The sequence below is a fragment of the Salvelinus namaycush genome, chromosome 21 (genome assembly GCF_016432855.1).
Source record: "Salvelinus namaycush isolate Seneca chromosome 21, SaNama_1.0, whole genome shotgun sequence".
NCBI lineage: Eukaryota > Metazoa > Chordata > Actinopteri > Salmoniformes > Salmonidae > Salvelinus > Salvelinus namaycush.
The window spans coordinates 54,330,773-54,358,743 of NC_052327.1; the positions used below are offsets into that span (position 1 = coordinate 54,330,773).

The 27,971-nt window shown below is 44.7% G+C and overlaps 1 protein-coding gene across 1 annotated transcript in view; it reads right to left on the reverse strand.

Annotated features, from left to right (window-relative positions):
- LOC120065977 (pleckstrin homology domain-containing family A member 5-like) overlaps positions 1-27,558 on the reverse strand; it is a 233,931-nt gene extending 206,373 nt beyond the window's left edge. Inside the window, exons 1-3 of the mRNA XM_039017017.1 lie at positions 27,466-27,558; positions 27,282-27,358; positions 25,742-25,799 (exon numbers count right to left, since the gene is read on the reverse strand). Of these exons, the coding sequence (XP_038872945.1) occupies positions 25,742-25,799; positions 27,282-27,358; positions 27,466-27,557 (227 nt within the window). The 5' untranslated portion in view covers position 27,558. The remainder of the gene's footprint in view (positions 1-25,741; positions 25,800-27,281; positions 27,359-27,465) is intronic.
- Between the last annotated feature and the right edge of the window lie 413 nt (positions 27,559-27,971).

Genomic DNA, 27,971 nt, shown 5'->3' on the forward strand with positions numbered 1-27,971 from the left:
AGCTGAATCTAGTTGATGATCCCTGGTTTAAAGCAATGGCATAACACACACGCAAACACACACTATTCTGTAAGTGGCTTCCCCGCTGAATTGTGAAAATTTCATTGAAAGGAGACACTGAAAGAGAGAAAAAAGCAAATACATCATACTGTTATTGAGTCTCTGTGGATGGATGCAGAGAGCCTGGAGGCAAACACATGCAGACTTAAATACACAACTATTTGCAACCAGTTCAACAACAAGCTTTGTAACGCATGGTTTTACAGAGAGGTAAAGTACTAGGCTACAACCATGACAATATGGATAATAGTGACTTCAATTATGGCCAGGGACCTCACGATATATTCTCACCCATACTTAGGTTCTAATACGATTTGTACTGCGATTTCCACAATTCTATATGTATTGCGATTCGATAAAGTGATTTTATTACGATTCGATGTTCCAAACACATTACTCACCATATGTCTGCTGCAGAGGGACAAGACAGAGCCATGAGAAAACAAGTTTTCATCAGTCATGTAAATAAATGTGCTGAAAACAAATTGTCTCCCTATTTAAAAAGAAGATGGAGAACAAGCTATGAAGGTAAAATACTGGAGTTTTGGTACAGGTACAGCAAACTAGAGCAAAAAAATTATTGCGATATTGTCAAAACAATATAGTCCGAAATAATATCTATCCCGATATGTAACCGTATCGATTTGTCCCCCATCACTAATGAACTAATGAAAAGCATCACAATGTATAGAAAAGCACTATAATGCTACATCCCCCCATCCCAATCCCTCTTTTCTAATCCAGGATTTAAATAAAGATTATGATGTAATCTTTAAAGACCCTAAAAAGAGTAAACTCTTCTTGTATAGGCTAAATTACTAGGGAAACAGAACACTGTATAATATCCACAGACGATATCAGACCCCCCCAGCCATGTGCATGCAGACTTGGCCTCGGCATATTTAAAACCCATCAATATCTAGGCCTAATGAGTCTCTAAATCATTGGTTTTCAGAGCTTTATAAGAGACAGAGAGTGTGATTTACAGGGGATTGTGGGTCAACAGCAAATAGAGCGACATTCCCAAATCATTTATGCCGTTTACAAGTTCCAGTTATTCAGGTGTGCCGTCATCCCAGAGGCTTACACAATTAAAACACAAATGCACACACACAGTACACACACAGTGCACACACAGTACACACACAGTACACACACAGTGCACACACAGTGCACACACAGTGCACACACAGTGTACACACACAGTGGTGCACCGCTGCTGCAGCTGCTGCCCAGTGACTGGATTAAGTGGAAGAGATGCTCACACCACTAATATACTAAAGGTTACACGATACACACTATATATCGTATCATTTTGACAATGTCGCTATATTATTTTCACTCTAGTTTGCTGTACCTGCACCAAAACTCCAGCATATTTCCTTCATAGCTTGTTCTCCATCTTCCTTTTTAAATAGGGAGACAATTTGCTTTCAGCACATTTATTGCCATGACTGATAAAAAAAATAACAGTTTTTATCATGGCTCTCTCTTGTTCCTCTGCAACAAACATAGGATGAGCAATGTCTGGAACATCAAACGCAATAAAATCACATTATCGAATCGCAATACATATAGAATCGCGAGAATCGCAATACATATCGTATCGGCACCTAAGTATGGGTGTGAATATACCCGTATCTTGAGGTTCCTTAATAATACACACTCCTCTCCTACTCTGTGTGTAACTTTCTGAGTCTGCATGATGTGTGTTTATGTGTTTCCGTGTTAAGACTATAGAGTTCCTCCTCGGGGCTTCGGGGATATTTAGGGCAGAGTGAACAGCTGTAACTCACTACATCACTATAGATAGGCTAATCCTTAATGCTAAACAGACAAGAGACCCAGTTCCTAATTGTGTAAAGATGGCACTTTGAACGAGAGGCCTTTATTGCAGATGACATTGATAGTGTTCTACGAACAATCAATGATATACAGGATTGTGTATATACACTGCTCAAAAAAATAAAGGGAACACTTAAACAACACAATGTAACTCCAAGTCAATCACACTTCTGTGAAATCAAACTGTCCAATTAGGAAGCAACACTGATTGACAATAAATTTCACATGCTGTTGTGCAAATGGAATAGACAACAGGTGGAAATTATAGGCAATTAGCAAGACACCCCCAAAAAAGGAGTGATTCTGCAGGTGGTGACCACAGACAACTTCTCAGTTCCTATGCTTCCTGGCTGATGTTTTGGTCACTTTTGAATGCTGGCGGTGCTCTCACTCTAGTGGTAGCATGAGACGGAGTCTACAACCCACACAAGTGGCTCAGGTAGTGCAGTTCATCCAGGATGGCACATCAATGCGAGCTGTGGCAAAAAGGTTTGCTGTGTCTGTCAGCGTAGTGTCCAGAGCATGGAGGCGCTACCAGGAGACAGGCCAGTACATCAGGAGACGTGGAGGAGGCCGTAGGAGGGCAACAACCCAGCAGCAGGACCGCTACCTCCGCCTTTGTGCCAGGAGATGCACTGCCAGAGCCCTGCAAAATGACCTCCAGCAGGCCACAAATGTGCATGTGTCTGCTCAAACGGACTCCATGAGGGTGGTATGAGGTCCCGACGTCCACAGGTGGGGGTTGTGCTTACAGCCCAGCACCGTGCAGGACATTTGGCATTTGCCAGAGAACACCAAGATTGGCAAATTCGCCACTGGCGCCCTGTGCTCTTCACAGATGAAAGCAGGTTCACACTGAGCACATGTGACAGACGTGACAGAGTCTGGAGACGCCGTGGAGAACGTTCTGCTGCCTGCAACATCCTCCAGCATGACCGGTTTGGCGGTGGGTCAGTCATGGTGTGGGGTGGCATTTCTTTGTGGGGCCGCACAGCCCTCCATGTGCTCGCCAGAGGTAGCCTGACTGCCATTAGGTATCGAGATGAGATCCTCAGACCGCTTGTGAGACCATATGCTGACACATGCACATTTGTGGCCTGCTGGAGGTCATTTTGCAGGGCTCTGGCAGTGCACCTCCTTGCACAAAGGCGGAGGTAGCGGTCCTGCTGCTGGGTTGTTGCCCTCCTACGGCCTCCTCCACGTCTCCTGATGTACTGGCCTGTCTCCTTGTAGCGCCTCCATGCTCTGGACACTACGCTGACAGACACAGCAAACCTTTTTGCCACAGCTCGCATTGATGTGCCATCCTGGATGAACTGCACTACCTGAGCCACTTGTGTGGGTTGTAGACTCCGTCTCATGCTACCACTAGAGTGAGAGCACCGCCAGCATTCAAAAGTGACCAAAACATCAGCCAGGAAGCATAGGAACTGAGAAGTTGTCTGTGGTCACCACCTGCAGAATCACTCCTTTTTTGGGGGTGTCTTGCTAATTGCCTATAATTTCCACCTTTTGTCTATTCCATTTGCACAACAGCATGTGAAATTTATTGTCAATCAGTGTTGCTTCCTAAGTGGACAGTTTGATTTCATAGAAGTGTGATTGACTTGGAGTTACATTGTGTTGTTTAAGTGTTCCCTTTATTTTTTTGAGCAGTGTATTTCCAGAACATTCTGACAGCCTCACTACGTAAAGCCTATATACTATCGTAGAGTGCCAGGTCAGCTCAGTCCTAGTTTTAGGCAGACACTCAAGGAGTGGGGGGTGTTAGGGAGTGGGGGGTGTTAGGGAGTGGGGGGTGTTAGGGAGTGGGGGGTGTTAGGGAGTGGGGAGTGTTAGGGAGTGGGGAGTGTTAGGGAGTGGGGAGTGTTAGGGAGTGGGGAGTGTTACACATACACAGCAGACCAGGGAGTGTTACTTCTTGTGTACACATTGACACTGTCAGCTAATGACTCAATGAATGACTAATGACACTGCCTTGAGTACCACTTCCATACAGAAAGAATGGAAACAAATGTTGCCCAGTGGCCACTGTTCCCAGCTCAGGTCCCAGAGGTCACTGTTCCCAGCCCAGAGCCCAGTGGCCACTGTTCCCAGCTCAGATCCCAGAGGCCACTGTTCCCAGCTCAGGTCCCAGAGGTCACTGTTCACAGCCCAGAGGTCACTGTTCACAGCCCAGAGCCCAGAGGCAACTGTTCACAGCCCAGAGGCAACTGTTCACAGCCCAGAGGCAACTGTTCACAGCCCAGAGGCAACTGTTCACAGCCCAGAGGCAACTGTTCACAGCCCAGAGCCCAGCAGCAACAACTCAAGAGAGGTCTGCATCTACACTGAGGGCCATTATATATACACCGATGAGGCATATAGGTGAGTTTCCCCAGTGGCAACGGTCAACAGCTCAAATCTCTTTCAGTCAAGTAGCTCCTTCCTCTCTCTCTCTCTCTCTCTCTCTCTCTACATTCTCCTCACTGAGGGCCTGTGAGTCTCCCCTAAATAAACAACCAGTCCACAGTAGCCCCCTGGATCCAACTGAATTGTCCCGTTGGAAGTTATAGTGAAGCAAGAGTCATTAGGTTTGAATCCAGGTCAACCTCACTATCACTCTGATTATAGGTCAGTTACCAGTACCAGACAGAAGAGTCAAATAGTCTAAGCAGAGGGTGAATTCACTAAAAACTACCAGCAGAGGGTGAATTCACTAAAACACTACCAGCAGAGGGTGAATTCACTAAAAACACTACCAGCAGAGGGTGAATTCACTAAAAACACTACCAGCAGAGGGTGAATTCACTAAAAACTACCAGCAGAGGGTGAATTCACTAAACACTACCAGCAGAGGGTGAATTCACTAAAACACTACCAGCAGAGGGTGAATTCACTAAAACACTACCAGCAGAGGGGGAATTCACTAAAAACTACCAGCAGAGGGTGAATTCACTAAAACACTACCAGCAGAGGGTGAATTCACTAAAACACTACCAGCAGAGGGTGAATTCACTAAAACACTACCAGCAGAGGGTGAATTCACTAAAACACTACCAGCAGAGGGTGAATTCACTAAAACACTACCAGCAGAGGGTGAATTCACTAAAACACTACCAGCAGAGGGTGAATTCACTAAAACACTACCAGCAGAGGGTGAATTCACTAAAACACTACCAGCAGAGGGTGAATTCACTAAAACACTACCAGCAGAGGGTGAATTCACTAAAACACTACCAGCAGAGGGTGAATTCCCTAAAAATTACCAGCAGAGGGTGAATTCACTAAAAACTACCAGCAGAGGGTGAATTCCCTAAAAACTACCAGCAGAGGGTGAATTCCCTAAAAACTACCAGCAGAGGGTGAATTCACTAAACACTACCAGCAGAGGGTGAATTCACTAAAACACTACCAGCAGAGGGTGAATTCCCTAAAAACTACCAGCAGAGGGTGAATTCCCTAAAAACTACCAGCAGAGGGTGAATTCCCTAAAAACTACCAGCAGAGGGTGAATTCCCTAAAAACTACCAGCAGAGGGTGAATTCACTAAACACTACCAGCAGAGGGTGAATTCACTAAAACCTACCAGCAGAGGGTGAATTCACTAAAAACTACCAGCAGAGGGTGAATTCACTAAAACACTACCAGCAGAGGGTGAATTCACTAAAACACTACCAGCAGAGGGTGAATTCACTAAAAACTACCAGCAGAGGGTGAATTCACTAAAACACTACCAGCAGAGGGTGAATTCACTAAAACACTACCAGCAGAGGGTGAATTCCCTAAAAACTACCAGCAGAGGGTGAATTCACTAAAAACTACCAGCAGAGGGTGAATTCACTAAACACTACCAGCAGAGGGTGAATTCACTAAAAACTACCAGCAGAGGGTGAATTCACTAAAACACTACCAGCAGAGGGTGAATTCACTAAAAACTACCAGCAGAGGGCCTTGAAAGAAATAGCAACCACAATGCCCCAAGTACAATGCTAGTAAATAACCCAGGTTAACCCTGAGGTTCAGTTACCATTTAAACAGACAAACTCACTAGACGAGTGCAAAAACATGAACTATATGAACACAGCTGCTCTGCAGTACAATAGACTCACATAACACTGCAGTCGAATCAGCACACCACTCTGTGAACAGCAGCACACCACTCTGTGAACAGCAGCACACCACTCTGTGAACAGCAGCACACCACTCTGTGAACAGCAGCACACCACTCTGTGAACAGCAGCACACCACTCTGTGAACAGCAGCACACCACTCTGTGAATAGCAGCACACCACTCTGTGAACAGCAGCACACCATTCTGTGAACAGCAGCACACCACTCTGTGAACAGCAGCACACCACTCTGTGAACAGCAGCACACCACTCTGTGAATAGCAGCACACCACTCTGTGAACAGCAGCACACCATTCTGTGAACAGCAGCACACCACTCTGTGAACAGCAGCACACCACTCTGTGAACAGCAGCACACCACTCTGTGAACAGCAGCACACCACTCTGTGAATAGCAGCACACCACTCTGTGAATAGCAGCACACCACTCTGTGAACAGCAGCACACCACTCTGTGAACAGCAGCACACCACTCTGTGAACAGCAGCACACCACTCTGTGAATAGCAGCACACCACTCTGTGAATAGCAGCACACCACTCTGTGAACAGCAGCACACCACTCTGTGAACAGCAGCACACCACTCTGTGAACAGCAGCACACCACTCTGTGAATAGCAGCACACCACTCTGTGAATAGCAGCACACCACTCTGTGAATAGCAGCACACCACTCTGTGAATAGCAGCACACCATTCTGTGAATAGCAGCACCATGGTGAGAAAGCTTTATTTAACCCACTGTTAAAATAGCACCCTAAATTTAAACCTGTGTGTCGTGTTTCAGCGACATTCATCCATCCAGTTGGGAGTGAGAGCTGGACGTACCAGGGATGACCGAGGCTCTGATTAGTGTGATGGATCCCAGAGGAAGAGACGTAGTAGTTTTTATAACCCTCACTGTCAGGTCACCCACACTGGCCCTACCCACCCCCCTCTCTTCTACCCCACCCACCCCTCTCTCTTCTACCCCACCCACCCCTGTCTCCGACCCCTTTTCTTTCTCTCTCTCTCTCACCCCTACTCTCACACACCCACCCTCTCTCTCCTACCCCTACTCTCACCCACCCACCCCCCTCTCTCTCTCTCTCTCTTTTACTCCTTCCTCTTACCCACCCATCCTCTCTCTCCTACCCCTACTCTCACCCCCCCCCCCCCCCCTCTCTCTCTCTCTTTTACTCCTTCCTCTTACCCACCCATCCTCTCTCTCCTACCCCTACTCTCACCCACCCACCCCCCTCTCTCTCTCTCTCTTTTACTCCTTCCTCTTACCCACCCATCCTCTCTCTCCTACCCCTACTCTCACCCACCCACCCCCCTCTCTCTCTCTCTCTTTTACTCCTTCCTCTTACCCACCCATCCTCTCTCTCCTACCCCTACTCTCACCCACCCACCCATCCTCTCTCACACAGAAAGGGTGTTTTGATAAACTTCATTGCCACGGGCCAGCAACAGATTTGTGTAGCTAATATGGTGGACGTAAAGACTCCAGCCCACTGAGCCAGAGAGAAAACAGCCAGGCTGACGCTATATCTATGGAACTCTGCATGTGATGGGCAAGGCATCTGAGTTCTCCCTGTGCTCCGAGTCACTGACTGCTCTTTCCATCCAACTCAAGCATGTCATGAGGGTTCTGGGCAAGACTGAGCGCCACTACTGACTGACTCTCTGTCGCACGTGAGTCAGCTGACCTCGGGAACAGACGGAGGGAACTCTGGGGAGCCGTTTGAAATGCCACTTGTCATTGCTTACAACAGCTTTTATTAGTTAGTACCATTAGACAACGTGCCAGACAATTTCATAACAATATCAGTCCCCACAGGTGTTGAGGCTCGTGGTGTTCATTCGTTTTCTAACACAGCATAGAATTAAGCACTCGTCTGTCTATCTGTTTGTGCCGTCTTGCCAACTTCTATGGCCAATGACAACAAGCATAGGAGTTGGCAAGACGGCACAAATAGAGCTGGGACTAGAATCAGTAGCAGTGGAAAAAAGACAGTGAGTTTATTAAATGTATTCTTGCTATGCATAAGCTGTAAACGATAAAGGATTTTAATATGTTTCCACTACATGAGAGTGCCTCATGTACTTCTGGAAGTTTGGTTGTGCAAAGGCAGTCAACATCCATCTATCAAGCATTAATTTATTTTAGTTCTACAGTATTTCATCCCCTTGATTTACAACTTTAACCACAAAAAAAGCACTCCTCTCCTGTGGCTCCACAGTGATAAAATGTTTGTTTCGTTTTGTTAGCTTTTGCTTTCACTAATAAATTGGTTGAAATGGAATCAAATGATCTGTTTCTGTCTTCAGTCCTTTTTAAATAGGATAGATGGGCCCTATGGGCTACAGTATAGATTGAATGTGATAGTCTGCCTATAACCAGCCTGAATAGGCCTATATCTCCATTAGGTTGAATGTGATAGTCTGACTATAACCAGCCTGAGGTCTATAACTCCATTAGGTTGAATGTGATAGTATGCCTATAACCAGCCTGAGAAGGACTATAACTCCATTAGGTTGAATGTGATAGTCTGTCTATAACCAGCCTGAGGTCTATAACACCATTAGGTTGAATGTGATAGTCTGCCTATAACCAGCCTGAATTTAATATAATTCATTACATTCCTATTCTATTCTATTCAAAGTTTAGAGAAATGAATCTAATTGGAAATGAGCTATTATCAGGCTGATTAATGCGATGGATGTCTGTTGAATTTGGAAAAATCCACCCTCCCTCGACTCCACCTACTCAGCCAGTCAGGAGCCACTAATGTGTTGCAGTGAGTACATAATATGCAGTTTAAATATACAGTATGCTAGTATGAGTTATTCGGGAAAACGTTCCCGCTTTAGCGGAGACTGCATTCACGGTAAACGTTACGTACTGTATCGACCAAACAAACAATCAACTAGTCGACTAATTGGGGTCAGCCCTAATTGGGGTCAGATGACCTTTAAATGTCTATAGTGGAACACTTCAGCTATACAGATTGAATAGAGCCCGTAGTCTTTCAGACACCTGTCTGGGGTTGGGTGGGTCTGGTTTTTGTCTGGTCACAGAGAGAGAACAGCAGTTGAACAGCAGCACCATCACTGGTAAGTGGTAAATGCTCTCACCACATTAGCCCATTACTGCCATTATCTATCAGCAGAAAAACACATACACAATCACAGTGACAGTGTGACACAGCCTGATTCATGCAGCCTAATGTCATGTCTCTGCACCTGTTGAGAAGACTCTCTCATTTGTATGGACTGCAGTAATGGTGGTAATGAACTCACAGCAGAATCAGTCAGAGAGAGAGAGAGAGAGAGAGTCACCCCAGGGCAAGGAGGATTATATTGCTGCTACTGGTTGCATCACACAAAAAAACAACATTCCTTATATACTGCCCTCCTTTTGACCAGCCTCCTATGGAAGTATGATGGCCTCAAGTAGCCCTCTCTTACTTGCCTACAGAACTCTCTCAAGACACCGTGGCCAGCCACCCACCTGCATTGATAAGCAAGTGCTTCACATAGAGGCAGAGAGACGCAGGGAGGAAGAAGCCAGCAGGGCTGAAAGCACTTTAGGTGATGATGTTAGACCTATTTGTTGAGGTCTATTTGTTGAGTAGGTCTATTTGTTGAGTAGGGCTATTTGTTGAGTAGCTATTTGTTGAGTAGGTCTATTTGTTGAGTAGGTCTATTTGTTGAGTAGGGCTATTTGTTGAGTAGGGCTATTTGTTGAGTAGGTCTATTTGTTGAGTAGGCCTATTTGTTGAGTAGGTCTATTTGTTGAGTAGGTCTATTTGTTGAGTAGGCCTATTTGTTGAGTAGGCCTATTTGTTGAGTAGGCCTATTTGTTGAGTAGGGCTATTTGTTGAGTAGGTCTATTTGTTGAGTAGGTCTATTTGTTGAGTAGGTCTATTTGTTGAGTAGGTCTATTTGTTGAGTAGGTCTATTTGTTGAGTAGGGCTATTTGTTGAGTAGGGCTATTTGTTGAGTAGGGCTATTTGTTGAGTAGGGCTATTTGTTGAGTGAGGCTATTTGTTGAGTGAGGCTATTTGTTGAGTGAGGAGGTCTATTTGCCTGTCTTGCTATGCTCTGATGTAAGGAGCTTCTTATCCGGATGGCTTGTCACACACCAACGATGCAATACCAGTGTTTCCCCTATCATTCATTTAGAAGCGGCACACTGGAGCTGCTAAATCGCAGCCTCCACACAAAAAAAGTGTTAAAAAAAAAGCCAAGTTACAACATCAGATTGTCCGAGAAACCTCCAACGTAACTAGCTATCTGATAAATCCTGGAAGTGTAGACGTATGCATCAGGAACAAAAAAACTCCTAGGGGAAACACTGTACTACGTACCATGTAGTGTTAAAGGGCTAGTCGCATGGGAGAACGACGGCTGGTTAGGTGAACTGGTACCAGTGACATGAAGCCTATCTGTTAAGAGATTACATACGTACATACATGCAGAATGTCTAGGCCCGTTTATTGATGCATGCCAGCTCAAGTACAACCCTCCCTGTGTGTTGCGCTCAGGAGATCACGATATGCATATAGGTCGGGGGGGGGGGGGGGGGGGGGACTGAATTGGTAACAATTTGTCTGAGGAAACAGTTCCCTGTTCCAAGCCCTTCCTGCCCATTTCTAACACAGTGGTTCCAACAACCAAGAGTTCCCAGCTACGGAGCATTTGGGCCGTGTGATGGTTTCCAAAAGGCCCCTAATCACCACGGACCATCTGGAGAACAACTGGATGGGGATACGCGGGAGTTGTAGTCAGTGTGTTTACTGGTAGAGAGAGATCAGAGGATTCAGAACCAGGCAGTGGCTAGGAGAGTGGCATACACCTGGAAACAAGCTGGCAGACCTATCGAGAAACATTCAAAAATCATACACGGAAATGAAAACAATTTTTTGGGACAATTGGAAAAAAATGGAGATCTACAAAATGTCTCCTACATCAGACAGAAACATACCGAATACTGAAAGCATCCATGGTAATCAGAAGAAAAACACACCAGCTACGGCTTCCAATACCCAACAACTCTCCTTATCAGTCTTTCCCTTGATTCAACCTGGCCAGCATAAGACACACACACACACAAACGCACGCTCACACACACGCTCACACACACGCACACACACACGCACACGCACACGCACACACACACACACACACACACACACACACACACACACACACACACACACACACACACACACACACACACACACAATCAAATAAAATAAAAACACCAACCAGCTGAAATTCCAATATTAGCCAACTGTCCCTTGATCTGACCAGCCCAAGATCACCATGAGAAGGATGGTTCTAGACTCTAGGCCAGTGGATCTCAATCCTGGTCCTGGGGACCCAAATGGGTGCAATTGTTTGTTTTTTTGCCTTAGCACTTCACACCTAATTTTAAATCAGCTGTGTATGTCTAGGACAAAAACAAAAATGTGCACCCCTTTGACCAGGATTGAGATCCACTGCACTAGGCTCAGACATAGCAGATTACCAGACAGATTATATTACGGGAAGTTCAGCTCAACAGCTCTACTGAAACAGATCACCCAGCCCTGCTACGGTAAGAGGATTTGAAGCCCCCCAAGATTGATTCACTATCTAGGACTATATACTGAACCACTATCTAGGTCTATATACTGAACCACTATCTAGGTCTATATACTGAACCACTATCTAGGTCTATATACTGAACTAGGTATATATACTGAACCACTATCTAGGTCTATATACTGAACTAGGTATATATACTGAACCACTATCTAGGTCTATATACTGAACCACTATCTAGGACTATATACTGAACCACTATCTAGGTCTATATACTGAACCACTATCTAGGTCTATATACTGAACTAGGTATATATACTGAACCACTATCTAGGTCTATATACTGAACCACTATCTAGGACTATATACTGAACCACTATCTAGGTCTATATACTGAACCCTGGAGGATGAACCACTATCTAGGTCTATATACTGAACCACTATCTAGGTCTATATACTGAACCACTATCTAGGTCTATATACTGAACCATTATCTAGGTCTATATACTGAACCATTATCTAGGTCTATATACTGAACCCCTATCTAGGTCTATATACTGAACCATTATCTAGGCCTATATACTGAACCATTATCTAGGCCTATATACTGAACCATTATCTAGGCCTATATACTGAACCCCTATCTAGGCCTATATACTGAACCCCTATCTAGGCCTATATACTGAACCCCTATCTAGGCCTATATACTGAACCCCTATCTAGGCCTATATACTGAACCACTATCTAGGTCTATATACTGAACCCCTATCTAGGCCTATATACTGAACCCCTATCTAGGCCTATATACTGAACCCCTATCAAGGCCTATATACTGAACCACTATCTAGGCCTATATACTGAACCACTATCTAGGCCTATATACTGAACCACTATCTAGGCCTATATACTGAACCACTATCTAGGTCTATATACTGAACCACTATCTAGGTCTATATACTGAACCCTGGAGGATGAACCACTATCTAGGTCTATATACTGAACCACTATCTAGGTCTATATACTGAACCACTATCTAGGTCTATATACTGAACCACTATCTAGGTCTATATACTGAACCCTGGAGGATGAACCACTATCTAGGTCTATATACTGAAACACTATCTAGGTCTATATACTGAACCACTATCTAGGTCTATATACTGAACCACTATCTAGGTCTATATACTGAACCACTATCTAGGTCTATATACTGAACCACTATCTAGGTCTATATACTGAACCACTATCTAGGTCTATATACTGAACCACTATCTAGGTCTATATACTGAACTAGGTATATATACTGAACCACTATCTAGGCCTATATACTGAACCACTATCTAGGCCTATATACTGAACCACTATCTAGGTCTATATACTGAACCACTATCTAGGTCTATATACTGAACCACTATCTAGGTCTATATACTGAACCACTATCTAGGTCTATATACTGAACCACTATCTAGGTCTATATACTGAACCATTATCTAGGTCTATATACTGAACCATTATCTAGGTCTATATACTGAACCATTATCTAGGTCTATATACTGAACCATTATCTAGGTCTATATACTGAACCATTATCTAGGTCTATATACTGAACCATTATCTAGGTCTATATACTGAACCATTATCTAGGTCTATATACTGAACCACTATCTAGGTCTATATACTGAACCACTATCTAGGACTATATACTGAACCACTATCTAGGTCTATATACTGAACCACTATCTAGGCCTATATACTGAACCCTGGAGGATGAACCACTATCTAGGTCTATATACTGAACCACTATCTAGGTCTATATACTGAACCACTATCTAGGTCTATATACTGAACCACTATCTAGGTCTATATACTGAACCACTATCTAGGTCTATATACTGAACCACTATCTAGGTCTATATACTGAACCACTATCTAGGCCTATATACTGAACCCTGGAGGATGAACCACTATCTAGGTCTATATACTGAACCACTATCTAGGTCTATATACTGAACCACTATCTAGGTCTATATACTGAACCACTATCTAGGCCTATATACTGAACCACTATCTAGGCCTATATACTGAACCACTATCTAGGTCTATATACTGAACCACTATCTAGGCCTATATACTGAACCACTATCTAGGCCTATATACTGAACCACTATCTAGGTCTATATACTGAACCACTATCTAGGTCTATATACTGAACCACTATCTAGGTCTATATACTGAACCACTATCTAGGCCTATATACTGAACCACTATCTAGGCCTATATACTGAACCACTATCTAGGTCTATATACTGAACCACTATCTAGGTCTATATACTGAACCACTATCTAGGTCTATATACTGAACCACTATCTAGGCCTATATACTGAACCACTATCTAGGCCTATATACTGAACCCCTATCTAGGCCTATATACTGAACCCCTATCTAGGCCTATATACTGAAACCTGGAGGATGAACATTCAGAATACATTCTGTGCATCTTTCCTGAGCACGTACTCAAAAAGCATCTTGGAGTAGGATCAGGGGCCTACTATGTATCAAGCCTCTCAGAGTGGGAGTGCTGATTTAACATCAGTTTTACTTTTATATCGTAATGAAAAGCATTACATGGAAAGGAAGGACCTGATCCTAGATCAGCATTCCTACCCTGAGATGTTTGTTACATATGGCCCCAGGTCCCGCTCCATATAAATCACAATCAGTATGATCTAAAGCCAAAACTGAGACTCTTTGTGAGTATGGGTTTTGATGTACTAATTATTTGCTGGGTGTTTATATGTGTCCTATTTCACAATGTACATGTGTGAATTGGAAATGTGTTCTTCTTTGCATAGCCCAAGTCCCAGAGACACCCTCGGAGAGTTGGGTCACCATTGTCCAGGCATGTCGGCAGATTCTTAACCTTGTCGGCTCTGGGATTCAAACTAGTGACCTTTCGGTTACTCGCCCAACACTCTAACCGCTAGGCTACCTTGTCACACAGGCCACACACAGGCTTACTTCTCTCTTTCTCGCTCGCTCGCACGCACGCACGCACGCACGCACGCACACACACGTTTCAGTGGTTGCCAGATGGCTGTGACCCCACAGAGACTGAAAAGCATGAGAGAGCAGGGGGTGTGGTTTGAATAAGCAGCTCAAAGCTCACTGATTGACTGTATCCTGAAGCCCAGGCCGTCAGCAATAGCATCCAGACTCAAAGCCAAAGGAAAGAGGGTTTTGAGGAGACTATAGCAGAGAGAAACAGAGACGACCACGAACAACTGAGCCAGTTCCAATAGTACTATTTCCCTTTTCCTGAGTTGTGTGTTCGTCGGCAGCAACAACGGTCCGTCGGCAGCAACAACGGTCCGTCAGGAACCACAGATCGTCAGGAACAACAGATCGTCAGGAACAACAGATCGTCAGGAACTGCTCCCTGCCAAGGACAGCGTAAACACTCCCTCAGTCCTTTGCAGTCAGTGCCGTTTGAATACAGCAAAGTCATAACTCCCTTGTGTGCATGCGTGTGCTTTTAAAGCTGAAATCCTTAATGGTGAAACTGCCTCGTCCGTTGGAATTTCACAACAACAAAGCAGTTACTGCAAACAACGCACACTGTATTTTTTTACCCCCCTCGGACATCATTGCAATAGCACTCCCTGTGGCTTTGGTTCAAGGCATCGGGTAAGTGTCATGTCATAGGGACAGACCTGGGCTGCTTTACATCCCTGTGTGTGATGAATCCAGACATCCTCCCACCACTTCCTGCTCTCTCTGAGGCCAGACAGGTAGAGCCAGCACAGGTCTCTGCTGCTACAGCTCAGACACACAGACAGAAACAGAGAGAGACACACAAACCAATCCCCATCCACTGTTCCTCGGGCGCCGAAGACGTGGATGTCGATTATGGCAGCCCCCCCCCCCCGTACCTCTCTGATTCAGAGGGGTTGGGTTAAATGCGGTAGGCACGTTTCAGTTGAATTCATTCAGTAGGACAACTGACTAGGAATCCCCCTTTCCCTCAGACTGAAATGAGATCGGTGTCTGCCTGGCGACCCATTCATTCATTCCACAGGTCGTCTGTCTGCCAGCCAAACTATCATCCCATTGCAGTGAGAGTTCCTGTGACTCGGGAATTCTCTTCAATTTATAGCTACTAGTGTCACTCATCAAAATGGAAAACACAAATCCCCCTCCGCTCAGAGACTGCGACATTTTGCTCGTCGCCCTCCACTCTCCTCCTGCAGATGTCAGAAAAGCCTTGTAATGAGTAATACAGCAGCCGTACAGAAGAACGGCATCGTGGTAGTGATGACGACTGGGGTGTTCAGATTTGCCTCTCCAATACACACGATGCTTACCTCTAAATCAGGAACTATTTTCTGAAATGATAGTAACACTTAAACAACTCAATGACAAAGGTCAAAATGATTAGCAGTGATGGGGCAACAACAACAACAACAAATCGTTACAGTTACATATCGGGATATTAATTTTGATGATATATCGTAATGTATTGACAATATCGCAATAATATTTTTGCTCTAGTTTGCTGTACCTGTACCAAAACTCCAGGATTTTTCCTTTATAGCTTGTTCTCCATCTTTTTTTAAATAGGGAGACAATTTGTTTTCAGCACTTTTATTTACATGACTGATCAAAACTAGTTGTTTTCTTCATGTCTCTGTCTTGTCTCTCTGCAGCAGACATATGGTGAGTAATGTGTTTGGAACATCGAATCACAATAAAAATCACACTATCGAATCACAATACATATAGAATAATAGTATCTTGATAATAATACGTTTTGTAATATCATATTGTGAAGCCCCTGGCAATTCCCAGCACTAACGATTAGTAGATTAAACATGAGAAATACACACCAGCCATCCAGAACCACAATCCTTTGCTGCAGCAGCAGTGAGCAGCACAATAGGTTTAAATAACATACGTGCAAGCCAAGGAGTCAGTGAGCAGTAGTCTCATCCTAATAGATTATCAATACAGCGACCAGCACTACAAAGTCATCAAAACTTAAATTATCCACAAGCGGCAGTCGGAGAAAGAAATATTGATCCATCTAACAGAGGCAGAATTACAAATATCAAGAGCCCTACTTGAAGGGACACGTCACAAATGGCCGCATAGTCCTTATGTACGTAGTGCATTATTTTAGACCAGGTCCAGTGGTGTAAGAAATAGGGTGCTGTTTGGAACACATCATATTCAAGTGTACAGTCAAGCGAGTGGGATTTCAAAGCACAGCTGGAGCTCGAGACACCAAACATGGCTATAGATCCACTGGGGAGACTTTAGTCAATACTGGCCAGATTTCAGTTGACGTGCTCTGTTCTGTGGGATGAATGAATAATGCAGCAGTGAAAACGAAGCGACTTTAATGAATGGTGGTTTGAATGGTTGTGGACTGGGCTGGGCTGGCGGTGGTGTAGACGAGTCAAAATATTTATCGTGCTTCATGTTTACTTTGCAGAGAAGCTATGTACTACACTTATACCCTCAAAGGAAAGTTTGTAGGTCTCTAATGTCATTTCAAAGCGTCAGAGACAGTCGACACCAGAGAGAGGAAGGGGGAGAGAGAGAGAGCGAGTTTGACAGTTTAATTAGGGTCATAATTCATCCCCATAACATCATTAAAACCTTTTACATGCACAATACACACACACATTTACATATTAGTAATTTTACAGACACTCTTATCCAGAGACTTACAGGTGCAATTATGGTTAAGTGCCTTGCTCAAAGTAACACAGATAGTCGGCTTCGGGATTGAAACCAGCGACCTTTCGGTTACTGGCACAAAGCTCTTGACCGCTAGGCTATCTGCCACACACACACACACACACCACACACCACACACCACACACCACACACCACACACACACACACACACAGTGAAAGAAAAAGGCTATTCAGAATACTGCTGGGAAGGGCATTCTGCCTGACAGGCCAGAGAGAAAAGCAGCGTAGAGATAACAGTCACAGACTGTCTGCATCCAAAGTGATACCCTATTCACGACATAGTGTACTACATTTGACCAGAGCCCTATGGTGTCTAGTGCACTATATAGGGAACAAGGTGCCAATTGAGACACACCCAGTCTTAACCCTATCAGTCCCGAGACCCCAGAAAAAAATGTATTTTCATTTATCTGCATGTCCAGCCTTTATATTGAGCCTCACAATGAAGTGTTTGACCATTTCCTTTAAAGGACAACCAGGGCTACAAGTAGAACACAAAACTATTGGATATAAAACTTTTGCATTCATGAGTTTTACTGACAAATGGCAATAAAAAAATAAGGTCCGCCAAAACAATAACTTGATAAAAATGTATAAATGGTGAACTTACTAAATGACTGAAGAGTTTGACTGTGTGATATTAGGTTGCTTCTGTGTAAATATTTTCCATCTGGATTTTAATGATTTGTATGCTGTAATAAGTACAGAAATGGTTTGCTCAGTGGGTAATGAATATACAACTAGTCAGCGACAACTGTGTGGCGTTTGGAGTTTGAGACAGCAACTATGTGAGCTTATTGCAGTATTATAGACACTATGTCCTGGGATTTCCTATGATCTTCTATGTAGAAGAACCCTTTACAGTATTATAGACACTATGTCCTGGGATTTCCTATGATCTTCTATGTAGAAGAACCCCTTACAGTATTATAGACACTATGTCCTGGGATTTCCTATGATCTTCTACGTAGAAGAACCCATTACAGTATTATAGACACTATGTCCTGGGATTTACTGTGGTCTTCTATGTAGAAGAACCCCTTACAGTATTATAGACACTATGTCCTGGGATTTCCTATGGTCTTCTATGTAGAAGAGCCCCCTACCTTCTACCGACGCTTGTGAGGTCATAGAGCAACACGTGTTACATGTACATGTGAGAGTCTCAGCTTTCAATCGTTTGTCCAAATCGCACCGTGAGACTCATTGGGTTCATTTACCAGCACGCGATGCTGCCTGTGGAGAGACACGCCCTCTCTATTTATCTGTAGTTGTATTTGTTCAAACTCATTGGTTTAACAATTAGGTCATGTTTCACTGACCTCTCGATTGGCTGAAGGAAACAGCACATAGACAAGCACAGTCCCTCCCATAAACTGGGAATGTTGATATGGTTAGTTCAGTGCACCTGTCCTCTTGACAGCAATTGATTAGAAAGACTATTCTTTCCAAGTGACCCAACAAACGTGTCACCAACAACACAGTAGTAAAAAAACTCTCTACTTGAATGACGTTTCTACGTGTAGCCTACCAAATCAATATGTTTCTAGTTCACTCATTTACAGATCCTCATTCATTCATTCATGACCTCATTCAACTGGCAGCAGTTGACTAGGCCTCCCTCTTGCTCTCTCTCTCTCTCGCTCTAAAGGCCGTGTTGGCACTCTGCCGCCCGCAAATTACCCAGAAACTAGTCGTTGGCACTATTACACACACACAAACTCCACCCGCTACAGACAGACAAAAAGTGATTCGATTAACATCTACAGTGACCTTCACTCATTCAGAGCCCCACAAAAATATAAACTAATCAAATCTACCTCCCTCCTCCCAGGCAGTGCCCCCCCCCCCCTTTATCAAAACACACTCACACAAAAGAGACTCCACACAATCTCACCCACCGTCCGTCCAACCGGCTGTGCACACACGCACACACACACCAACAAAGAAGAGAACGCTAAGTCAGCACAAACTGTGACCTGACAGTTACAGCCGAGCCATACAGCACCTCCTCTCATTTCAGCAAGTGTACCAGTAGTAACAGAGATCTCTAAACTTAGTGAATCAAACAGCGAGGAGGAAGAACTGCGCTGCTTGAGGGGTGGGGGGGGGGGGCGGGGCTTGGTGTGTGGGGGAAGCAGATGCAAGAGGCGAGCGGGAAAGACGACAAACGGAGTGAACTATAAAAAACGCCATTTCAAAATATTGCATGCGATATGGATCTCTTACGATATGGATATTGCACGTGTCATTTTTGTGATTTAGATCAGCCCTAGGCGATTTAGATGTGAATTAGATCGGCCCTAGGTGATTTAGATGTGAATTAGATGTGAATTAGATCAGCCAAAAGGTGAATTAGATCAGCCCTAGGTGATTTAGATGGGATTTAGATGTGAATCAGATTAGCCAAAAGGGGATTTAGATGGGAATCAGATTAGCCAAAAGGGGATTTAGATGGGAATCAGATTAGCCAAAAGGTGATTTAGATGGGAATCAGATTAGCCAAAAGGTGATTTAGATGGGAATCAGATTAGCCAAAAGGTGATTTAGATGGGAATCAGATTAGCCAAAAGGTGATTTAGATGGGAATCAGATTAGCCAAAAGGTGATTTAGATGGGAATCAGATTAGCCAAAAGGTGATTTAGATGTGAATTAGATTAGCCAAAAGGTGATTTAGATGTGAATTAGATTAGCCAAAAGGTGATTTAGATGTGAATTAGATCAGCACTATGTGAATTAGATCAGCCCTGGGTGATTTAGATGTGAATTAGATCAGCCCTGGGTGATTTAGATCAGCCCTAGGTGAATTAGATCAGCCCTAGGTGAATTAGATCAGCCCTAGGGTAATTAGATCAGCCCTAGGTCAGATGCGTTCAGTCTGGGTTTACTTTCCTCTTGCTCGTTTTCTCTTCCCTCAACATACTTTTCTCTCAGCCAATGTGTCATAGCCTGAAGACTTACTGTCTGGCGTACTTCCATTATTTACATTTGGTCTTGTTAATAAACACGTTATATAAAGGACAAGTATTCATTCAAATCTAATGTATTTGTCAAATGCTTCGTTAACTACAGGTGTAGACTGTGATTGTGCTTTGCTGGTGACACCGTCTGTGATTTGTTTAGAATTCAAGGAACACTTAACCAGCATGGCTACCACAGCATTCTGCAGTGATACACCATCCCATCTGGTTTGCGCTTAGTGGGACTATCATTTGTTTTTTAACAGGACAATGACCCAACACACCTCCGGGCTGTGTAAGGGCTATTTGATCAAGAAGGAGAGTGATGGAGTGCTGCATCAGATGACTTGGCCTCCACAATCACCCGACCTCAACCCAATTGACAAAGTTTGGGATGAGTTAGACCTCAGAGTGAAGGAAAAGCAGCCAACAAGTGCTAAGCATATGTGGGAACTGCTTCAAGACTGTTGGAAAAGCATTCCAGGCGAAGCTGGTTGAGAGAATGCCAAGAGTGTGCAAAGCTGTCATCAAGGCAAAGGGTGGCTACTTTGAAGAATCTCAAATATAAAATATATTTAGATTTTTTTTAACACTTCGGTGTTTTTGGTTACTATATGATTCCATATTTGTTATTTCATGGTTTTGAAGTCTTCACTATTATTCTACAATGTAGAAAATAGTAAAAAATGTAAGAAAAACTTTTGAATGAGTAGGTGTGTCCAAACTTTTGACTGGTACTGTATATTATTTATGTCTTTGTCAACCACAACTCAGAGAAACATAGGATATTACAGTTCTTTAGGTCCGGTTGATAGGATAGTCTCGAACGGAGCTTATCCAGTTTATTCTCCAGTGATTGTACATTCTCCAATAGAACGGAGAGTAGAGGCAGTTTATTAACTCAACGACGTAGTCTCGTCAGGGAGCCCACTCGTTTGCAAGGTCTCTTCCTCTATCGAGTCTCAGGGATTAGGGCCTGGTCCGGAAATGAGCAGAACATCCACAGCAGCCGACTCATTGAAGTAAAAAAAAATCTTCATCCAAATCGAGGTTAGTGATCACTATACTGATGTCCAGAAGCTGTTTTCGGGTCATAGGAAATAATGACGGAAATTGTATGTAATTTTCTATTCATTTTTGAAACACACTAAATAGCAGAATTGGTCAGGAGCTTGTAAGGACAGCAGCTATCCACTGGAGCGCCATCATTCGCCCTGTATTTTCTGTGTACGTAAACAATATTTATCTAGGAAAGTAGACTACAATCTCACCACATAAGTAGCCATGTTAGGAGTGTTGCCACAAACAGCCTTCAATTAATGAGACACACATCCATCTGTTTTACACTAGTTGGTTAGCCTAGTAGTCTATGCTGGAAATATCAAATAACTGCCTCTCTGTTCTAACGCTGCCTCCTCCTCTGGCAGCCGTCCATTTGCATTGTGGGTAATTCATGAGGAAATACAAGACAGGAGAGAACGGCTGAAGTATTGGATGTGAGAAAACAAGATTCCGTTCCTCTTTTTTCAATCTCTTATCTAGAAGCATCCATTTATTCTGGAAGGTTGGTTAGAGTAGTAGTAGTAGTGTTAGGGTACTGCGATCCATAGCTCACACAAGCAGGGAGTGACCCAAATAAGCTCAGTCTTCTATCTCCAAGACATCTCCCTTGGAAAGACAGGGAGACAATAGTGTATACTGTCTCCTTTGTAACAAACTCTGTACAATGAATCAGTGCAGTCTACAACGATAATCTCTGATTCTGTATGAGACTGCCATGGAGCAGGAGGAAAGAGAAGCAAAAACACACACACACACAGCACAACGAAAGGAGCACAGATCAAATAGAGACAAAAACATTACATGTGAAAGATGATGTCTGTCCTTATGACCATGTAGGCATATTTCTGACTATCAGAACGCCAGAGCAGGACCTCCTGAGTGGCGCAGTGATCTAAGGCATAGAATCGCAGTGCTTGAGGCATCACTACAGACCCGGGTTCGAACCCAGTCTGTGTCACAGCCGGCCGTGCCCGGGAGACCCATGAGGTGGTGCACAATTGGCCCAGCGTTGTCCGGGTTAGGGGAGGGTTTAGCTGGCCGGGATTTCTTTGTCCCATCGCACTCTAGTGACTCCTTGTGGCGGGCCGGGCACCTGCAACCTGACTTTGGTCGCCAGCTGGAAGGTGTTTCCTCCGACACATTGGTGCCGCTGGCTTCAGGGTTAAGCAAGCAGTGCAGCTTGGCAGGGTCGTGGCTCTCGACCTTCGCCTCTCCCGAGTCAGAAGGGAAGTTGCAGCGATGGGACAAGACTGTAACTACCAATTGGATATCACAAAATTGGGGAGAAAAAGGGGTAAAAGTACAAAAATATTTAAATAAAAAAATAAGGAATGCCACGGAGCAACAGGGGGAGCAGTAACGCCATTAAATTATGTAAAATATGATGCTGGAGATGACATCACCGTCTTTGACTGCTCTGATTCCATATAAGGAAGCCATGAAGCAAGAGAAAGAGAACAAGATAGACACAGACTGTCATGAAACAAAAGGAAGGAGACAGGTCAGGGAGGGGAGATAAAAATTCATTATGTGAAATATGATGCCCGAAAGACATCACTTTGACCTCTCTCAAGGTTTAACCTGGTCCTCACACCATCAATGTAGTTCAATGGGATCCTATTTCACTCCAAACACACAGGGCAACATGTCAAAGAAGAGAAAATCCTGTTTGTATGTCTTATTGGACAAGAGAGAGACATCCGCTGCATTCCCTTACTTACTCACAGTGACACATGCATACACACACACACACACACGCGCGCGCACACACGCACACTAAGATTCTGAGGAAAGGAGAGGATGTATGCCATTGCCTACTCAATACATGACTCATGTGTTTTGACATAGCCTAGATTGCAGGAATTTTGTGCACAAGGTTTAGGCTATGACATCACTTATGACACCCTCAGTCATAACCAGTGTCGTTATAAACACTTCATAGTTCATCTTAGAAGGGAAAACATGGCATGTGTTAAGCTTAACATTGCTTTCCAACAGGGCACTATATGAATGAGAAATTGATTTGAAAGGAGACAAAATGCCATTTCCACAGCCCACCTGTCTATTTGTACAAAGACACACTGACTGACACACACAAACACAGCTCTCTTAAAGACGGTGTAATAATTAACTTTGCTGATAAACCATGCAAATAAAAGAGTAAAGGTTCCCAGCTATGACAGAAGAGCCATTGATTCCCTGATATGTTGTTCTTACAAGGCAAGGCCTGGCCAGGTTAGGTTAGGATTTACCAGAGCCATAGGCTCTATGTTGTTCTTACAAGGCCTGGCCAGGTTAGGATTTACCAGAGCCATAGGCTCTATGTTGTTCTTACAAGGCCTGGCCAGGTTAGATTGGGATTTACCAGAGCTATTGATATTGGCTCTGGGTGACATTTGGAGCAACAACTGAAAAGCAATGTGTTCAAACAAAGCATAAACAGAGGTTTGCTGATATAATGTGAGCGTAACGAAACACATTTCATCCCAGCTTGGATAAGAAGGGAAAAGGTACTTAACTGAGGGAGAGGTCGGCTGACGGTGGATACTGACCGAGGGAGAGGTCGGCTGACGGTGGATACTGACCGAGGGAGAGGTCGGCTGACGGTGGATACTGACTGAGGGAGAGGTCGGCTGACGGTGGATACTGACTGAGGGAGAGGTCGGCTGACGGTGGATACTGACCGAGGGAGAGGTCGGCTGACGGTGGATACTGACCGAGGGAGAGGTCGGCTGACGGTGGATACTGACCGAGGGAGAGGTCGGCTGACGGTGGATACTGACCGAGGGAGAGGTCGGCTGACGTTGGATACTGACCGAGGGAGAGGTCGGCTGACGTTGGATACTGACCGAGGGAGAGGTCGGCTGACGGTGGATACTGACCGAGGGAGAGGTCGGCTGACGGTGGATACTGACCGAGGGAGAGGTCGGCTGACGGTGGATACTGACCGAGGGAGAGGTCGGCTGACGGTGGATACTGACCGAGGGAGAGGTCGGCTGACGGTAGATACTGACCGAGGGAGAGGTCGGCTGACGGTGGATACTGACCGAGGGAGAGGTCGGCTGACGGTGGATACTGACCGAGGGAGAGGTCGGCTGACGGTGGATACTGACCGAGGGAGAGGTCGGCTGACGGTGGATACTGACCGAGGGAGAGGTCGGCTGACGGTGGATACTGACCGAGGGAGAGGTCGGCTGACGGTGGATACTGACCGAGGGAGAGGTCGGCTGACGGTGGATACTGACTGAGGGAGAGGTCGGCTGACGTTGGATACTGACTGAGGGAGAGGTCGGCTGACGTTGGATACTGACTGAGGGAGAGGTCGGCTGACGTTGGATACTGACTGAGGGAGAGGTCGGCTGACGTTGGATACTGACTGAGGGAGAGGTCGGCTGACGTTGGATACTGACCGAAGGAGAGGTCGGCTGACGGTGGATACTGACCGAAGGAGAGGTCGGCTGACGGTGGATACTGACCGAGGGAGAGGTCGGCTGACGGTGGATACTGACCGAGGGAGAGGTCGGCTGACGGTGGATACTGACCGAGGGAGAGGTCGGCTGACGGTGGATACTGACCGAGGGAGAGGTCGGCTGACGGTGGATACTGACCGAGGGAGAGGTCGGCTGACGGTGGATACTGACCGAGGGAGAGGTCGGCTGACGGTGGATACTGACCGAGGGAGAGGTCGGCTGACGGTGGATACTGACCGAGGGAGAGGTCGGCTGACGGTGGATACTGACCGAGGGAGAGGTCGGCTGACGGTGGATACTGACCGAGGGAGAGGTCGGCTGACGGTGGATACTGACCGAGGGAGAGGTCGGCTGACTGTGGATACTGACTGAGGGAGAGGTCGGCTGACGGTGGATACTGACTGAGGGAGAGGTCGGCTGACGGTGGATACTGACTGAGGGAGAGGTCGGCTGACTGTGGATACTGACTGAGGGAGAGGTCGGCTGACGGTGGATACTGACTGAGGGAGAGGTCGGCTGACGGTGGATACTGACTGAGGGAGAGGTCGGCTGATGTTGGATACTGACTGAGGGAGAGGTCGGCTGACGGTGGATACTGACTGAGGGAGAGGTCGGCTGACGGTGGATACTGACTGAGGGAGAGACAAAGCCCTAACAAGTGGGCTAAAGCCTGTTCAGAGAAAGGTCACTGAGACCCAACGTCTCACCACCTTGTTAGACAGTGACAGTGTGACTTGCTGTGAAGTGGGGGCAACCTTTACTTCATAAACGTAAAATAAAGAGGACACTTGGGTGGTTATGGGTGATACACTGCGTGTCCGTTGTTAATTCCAAGTGCAGCGTCAACTGAAGACCTGCTGAATGTGAAAGAGAGGGAGGCTGTGATGTGAAATTCTGACTCACTTTATGAAGCACCGAGCCCCCTCGAACGAAAATCCCTCCTCCCATCCAGTCGGTAAATCTATAGGGAGAAACACACATAAACACAGCAGATAAACAAAGAGGCACAACAGACGGGACACACACACACATCATCGGAGTCACGGAGTGTAAGCCAATGAACTAACAAGATGCCAGCTGTCAAAATGCATGCCATGCTTTGTAAGGGTGCAGCTAACCCTTGAGCATGACTCTCAGTTCGATTAAATTACACACAGAGGGTAATTGGAGGAAGGTGTCTTCTGTACAGGGGTGTTTTCTTAAGATCCCCGATGCTAGGTCTGAACATTAACCGGTACGGGTTTGGAACCATCTTTCACATCAGCGAGAAATTATTTTCAAAAAGCAAAATGTTAAATTAATACACTTTTTATTTTTTTAATAGGGTTAGTTTTCCCACAGGGTCATATCGTCATGTTACAACGCGTGTTTATAGAAGACAGACGGAAGACATTGCTAATTTGCTATTTAGCATGCTTCCGAACACACCGAACAACAGTTGTCACTGAAAAATACTGTTGGCTGCAACTGTGGTAAAGCCGGTTAAAACTGTGTACAGTAAGTGTATACTTAGCATCTGATAAATTATTTTTGAATGTGATATGAAAGTAAAGGGATTTTTATCTTTCTAGAACCGTATCGCAATTGAGAATCGATTCAGATAAGAGTATTTGGCTCTTTTGTCAGCCAGAGCCAGTCTACCTCAGAAAATAACATAGGAGAGTAAAGGTAAGAGTAGAGGTAAGAGTACATCTTGGGCTTTGGGCGCAGCCAGCTTCAAGTAAAAGCAAGCATGTGAGATCTGCAGTGCCATTGGGCTGACGAGTTGCCTGGTCACAAAATCGAATATGTTGCGCACTGTTGTACAGTAAATGGACCGCAACACCACGAATCCTACCTGAAACGTTTACCTTTTATATATAGAAATGAGGAACTGTTGTCAATTCGGGGGAAAAAAATCGACGTCTCTAAACTGGTCGCTAGTTTATGAATCAGTAGCGAATATCAAAGACACTGGTAATTCAGCTAACGTTAGTTAATAATGTCCAGCAGCTGCTGGCTAACTGTAAAATCACACAGCTAGCTACTGTAGCTAATTCTAAAATATATTGATTAGGTGTAAGGTGTAGCCGAATCTCGAGGGAGGGAAAAAATATATATATATATAATTTGTCTGTTATTTGCAGAGGAAGTGTCGACAAAAAACAGTTGAGGCATAACTAAGCAATTTATATTTGACAAGTTTACCTTCGTTACCTGAGATGGCTAGCTAGCTAGCTAACATAATGACGAGTGTGATGCCAACTTCAGAACGTTTAACGGCCGTGTGGGAAAGACCACGGAACGACACCAAATCACACATTTTCACAGCACTCGAACCTAAACTCACATACATCAAAAATAACTAACCCATTTTGGCTCTCTGGTTCTATTTTGTTTGAAACCAACAAAAAAAAAAACATTGCTTGGTGGCATATGGACAGAAACTTGGTGACATCCTTACCTAGAGTTTTCCTGTGGCCAGTTATCACTGCCTCTCCACTGACTGGATGCAACCAGGTTGTACTCTTTGCTTCTTCGCTGTTGGTGAGAAAGGGAAAAGGTGAAAACGTATCGCATTTGGTGTGTATCCGAGTTTTTAAAAAAATTACAAATACAACCACGAATAATATCCAATAGAATATTACTTGATGAAGAAGACTCGTCCATCCCGAGTGACCCCATAACTCCATGAAGAAGGGAGACAAGAGATCCACTCCGGGTGTAGATCTGCCGCCATGGCTGGCTATAGCACGATTGAATCTCAGCGGCGGCGCGTCTCCGCTCTTGGAGCGCGTACACGGAAACCTTGGCAACGACGGAGTAGTGAGGCAAAAAAAAAGTGAACCTAACCTCTGGGGGGCGGGAATGGTCGGATTTTCTTGGGAGTGTGAATGAGTAGGCATGCTATGGGTGTAATATATATATATATATATAATATATTGTAACGACCCTGGTTTTATACCCTGGGTTTATAAACGCGGATGTAGACTCTGCCGCTTATAAACCCAGGGTCTTTACTATATATATATATATATATATATATATATATACCTTCTATTTGACAAAGTCATGAAAAAAAGTGATGTTGACTAATGAGCATGTGGGCTTGACTTTGCAAGAACTTCAGGAACGCCTTTCCCATAGACTCTTA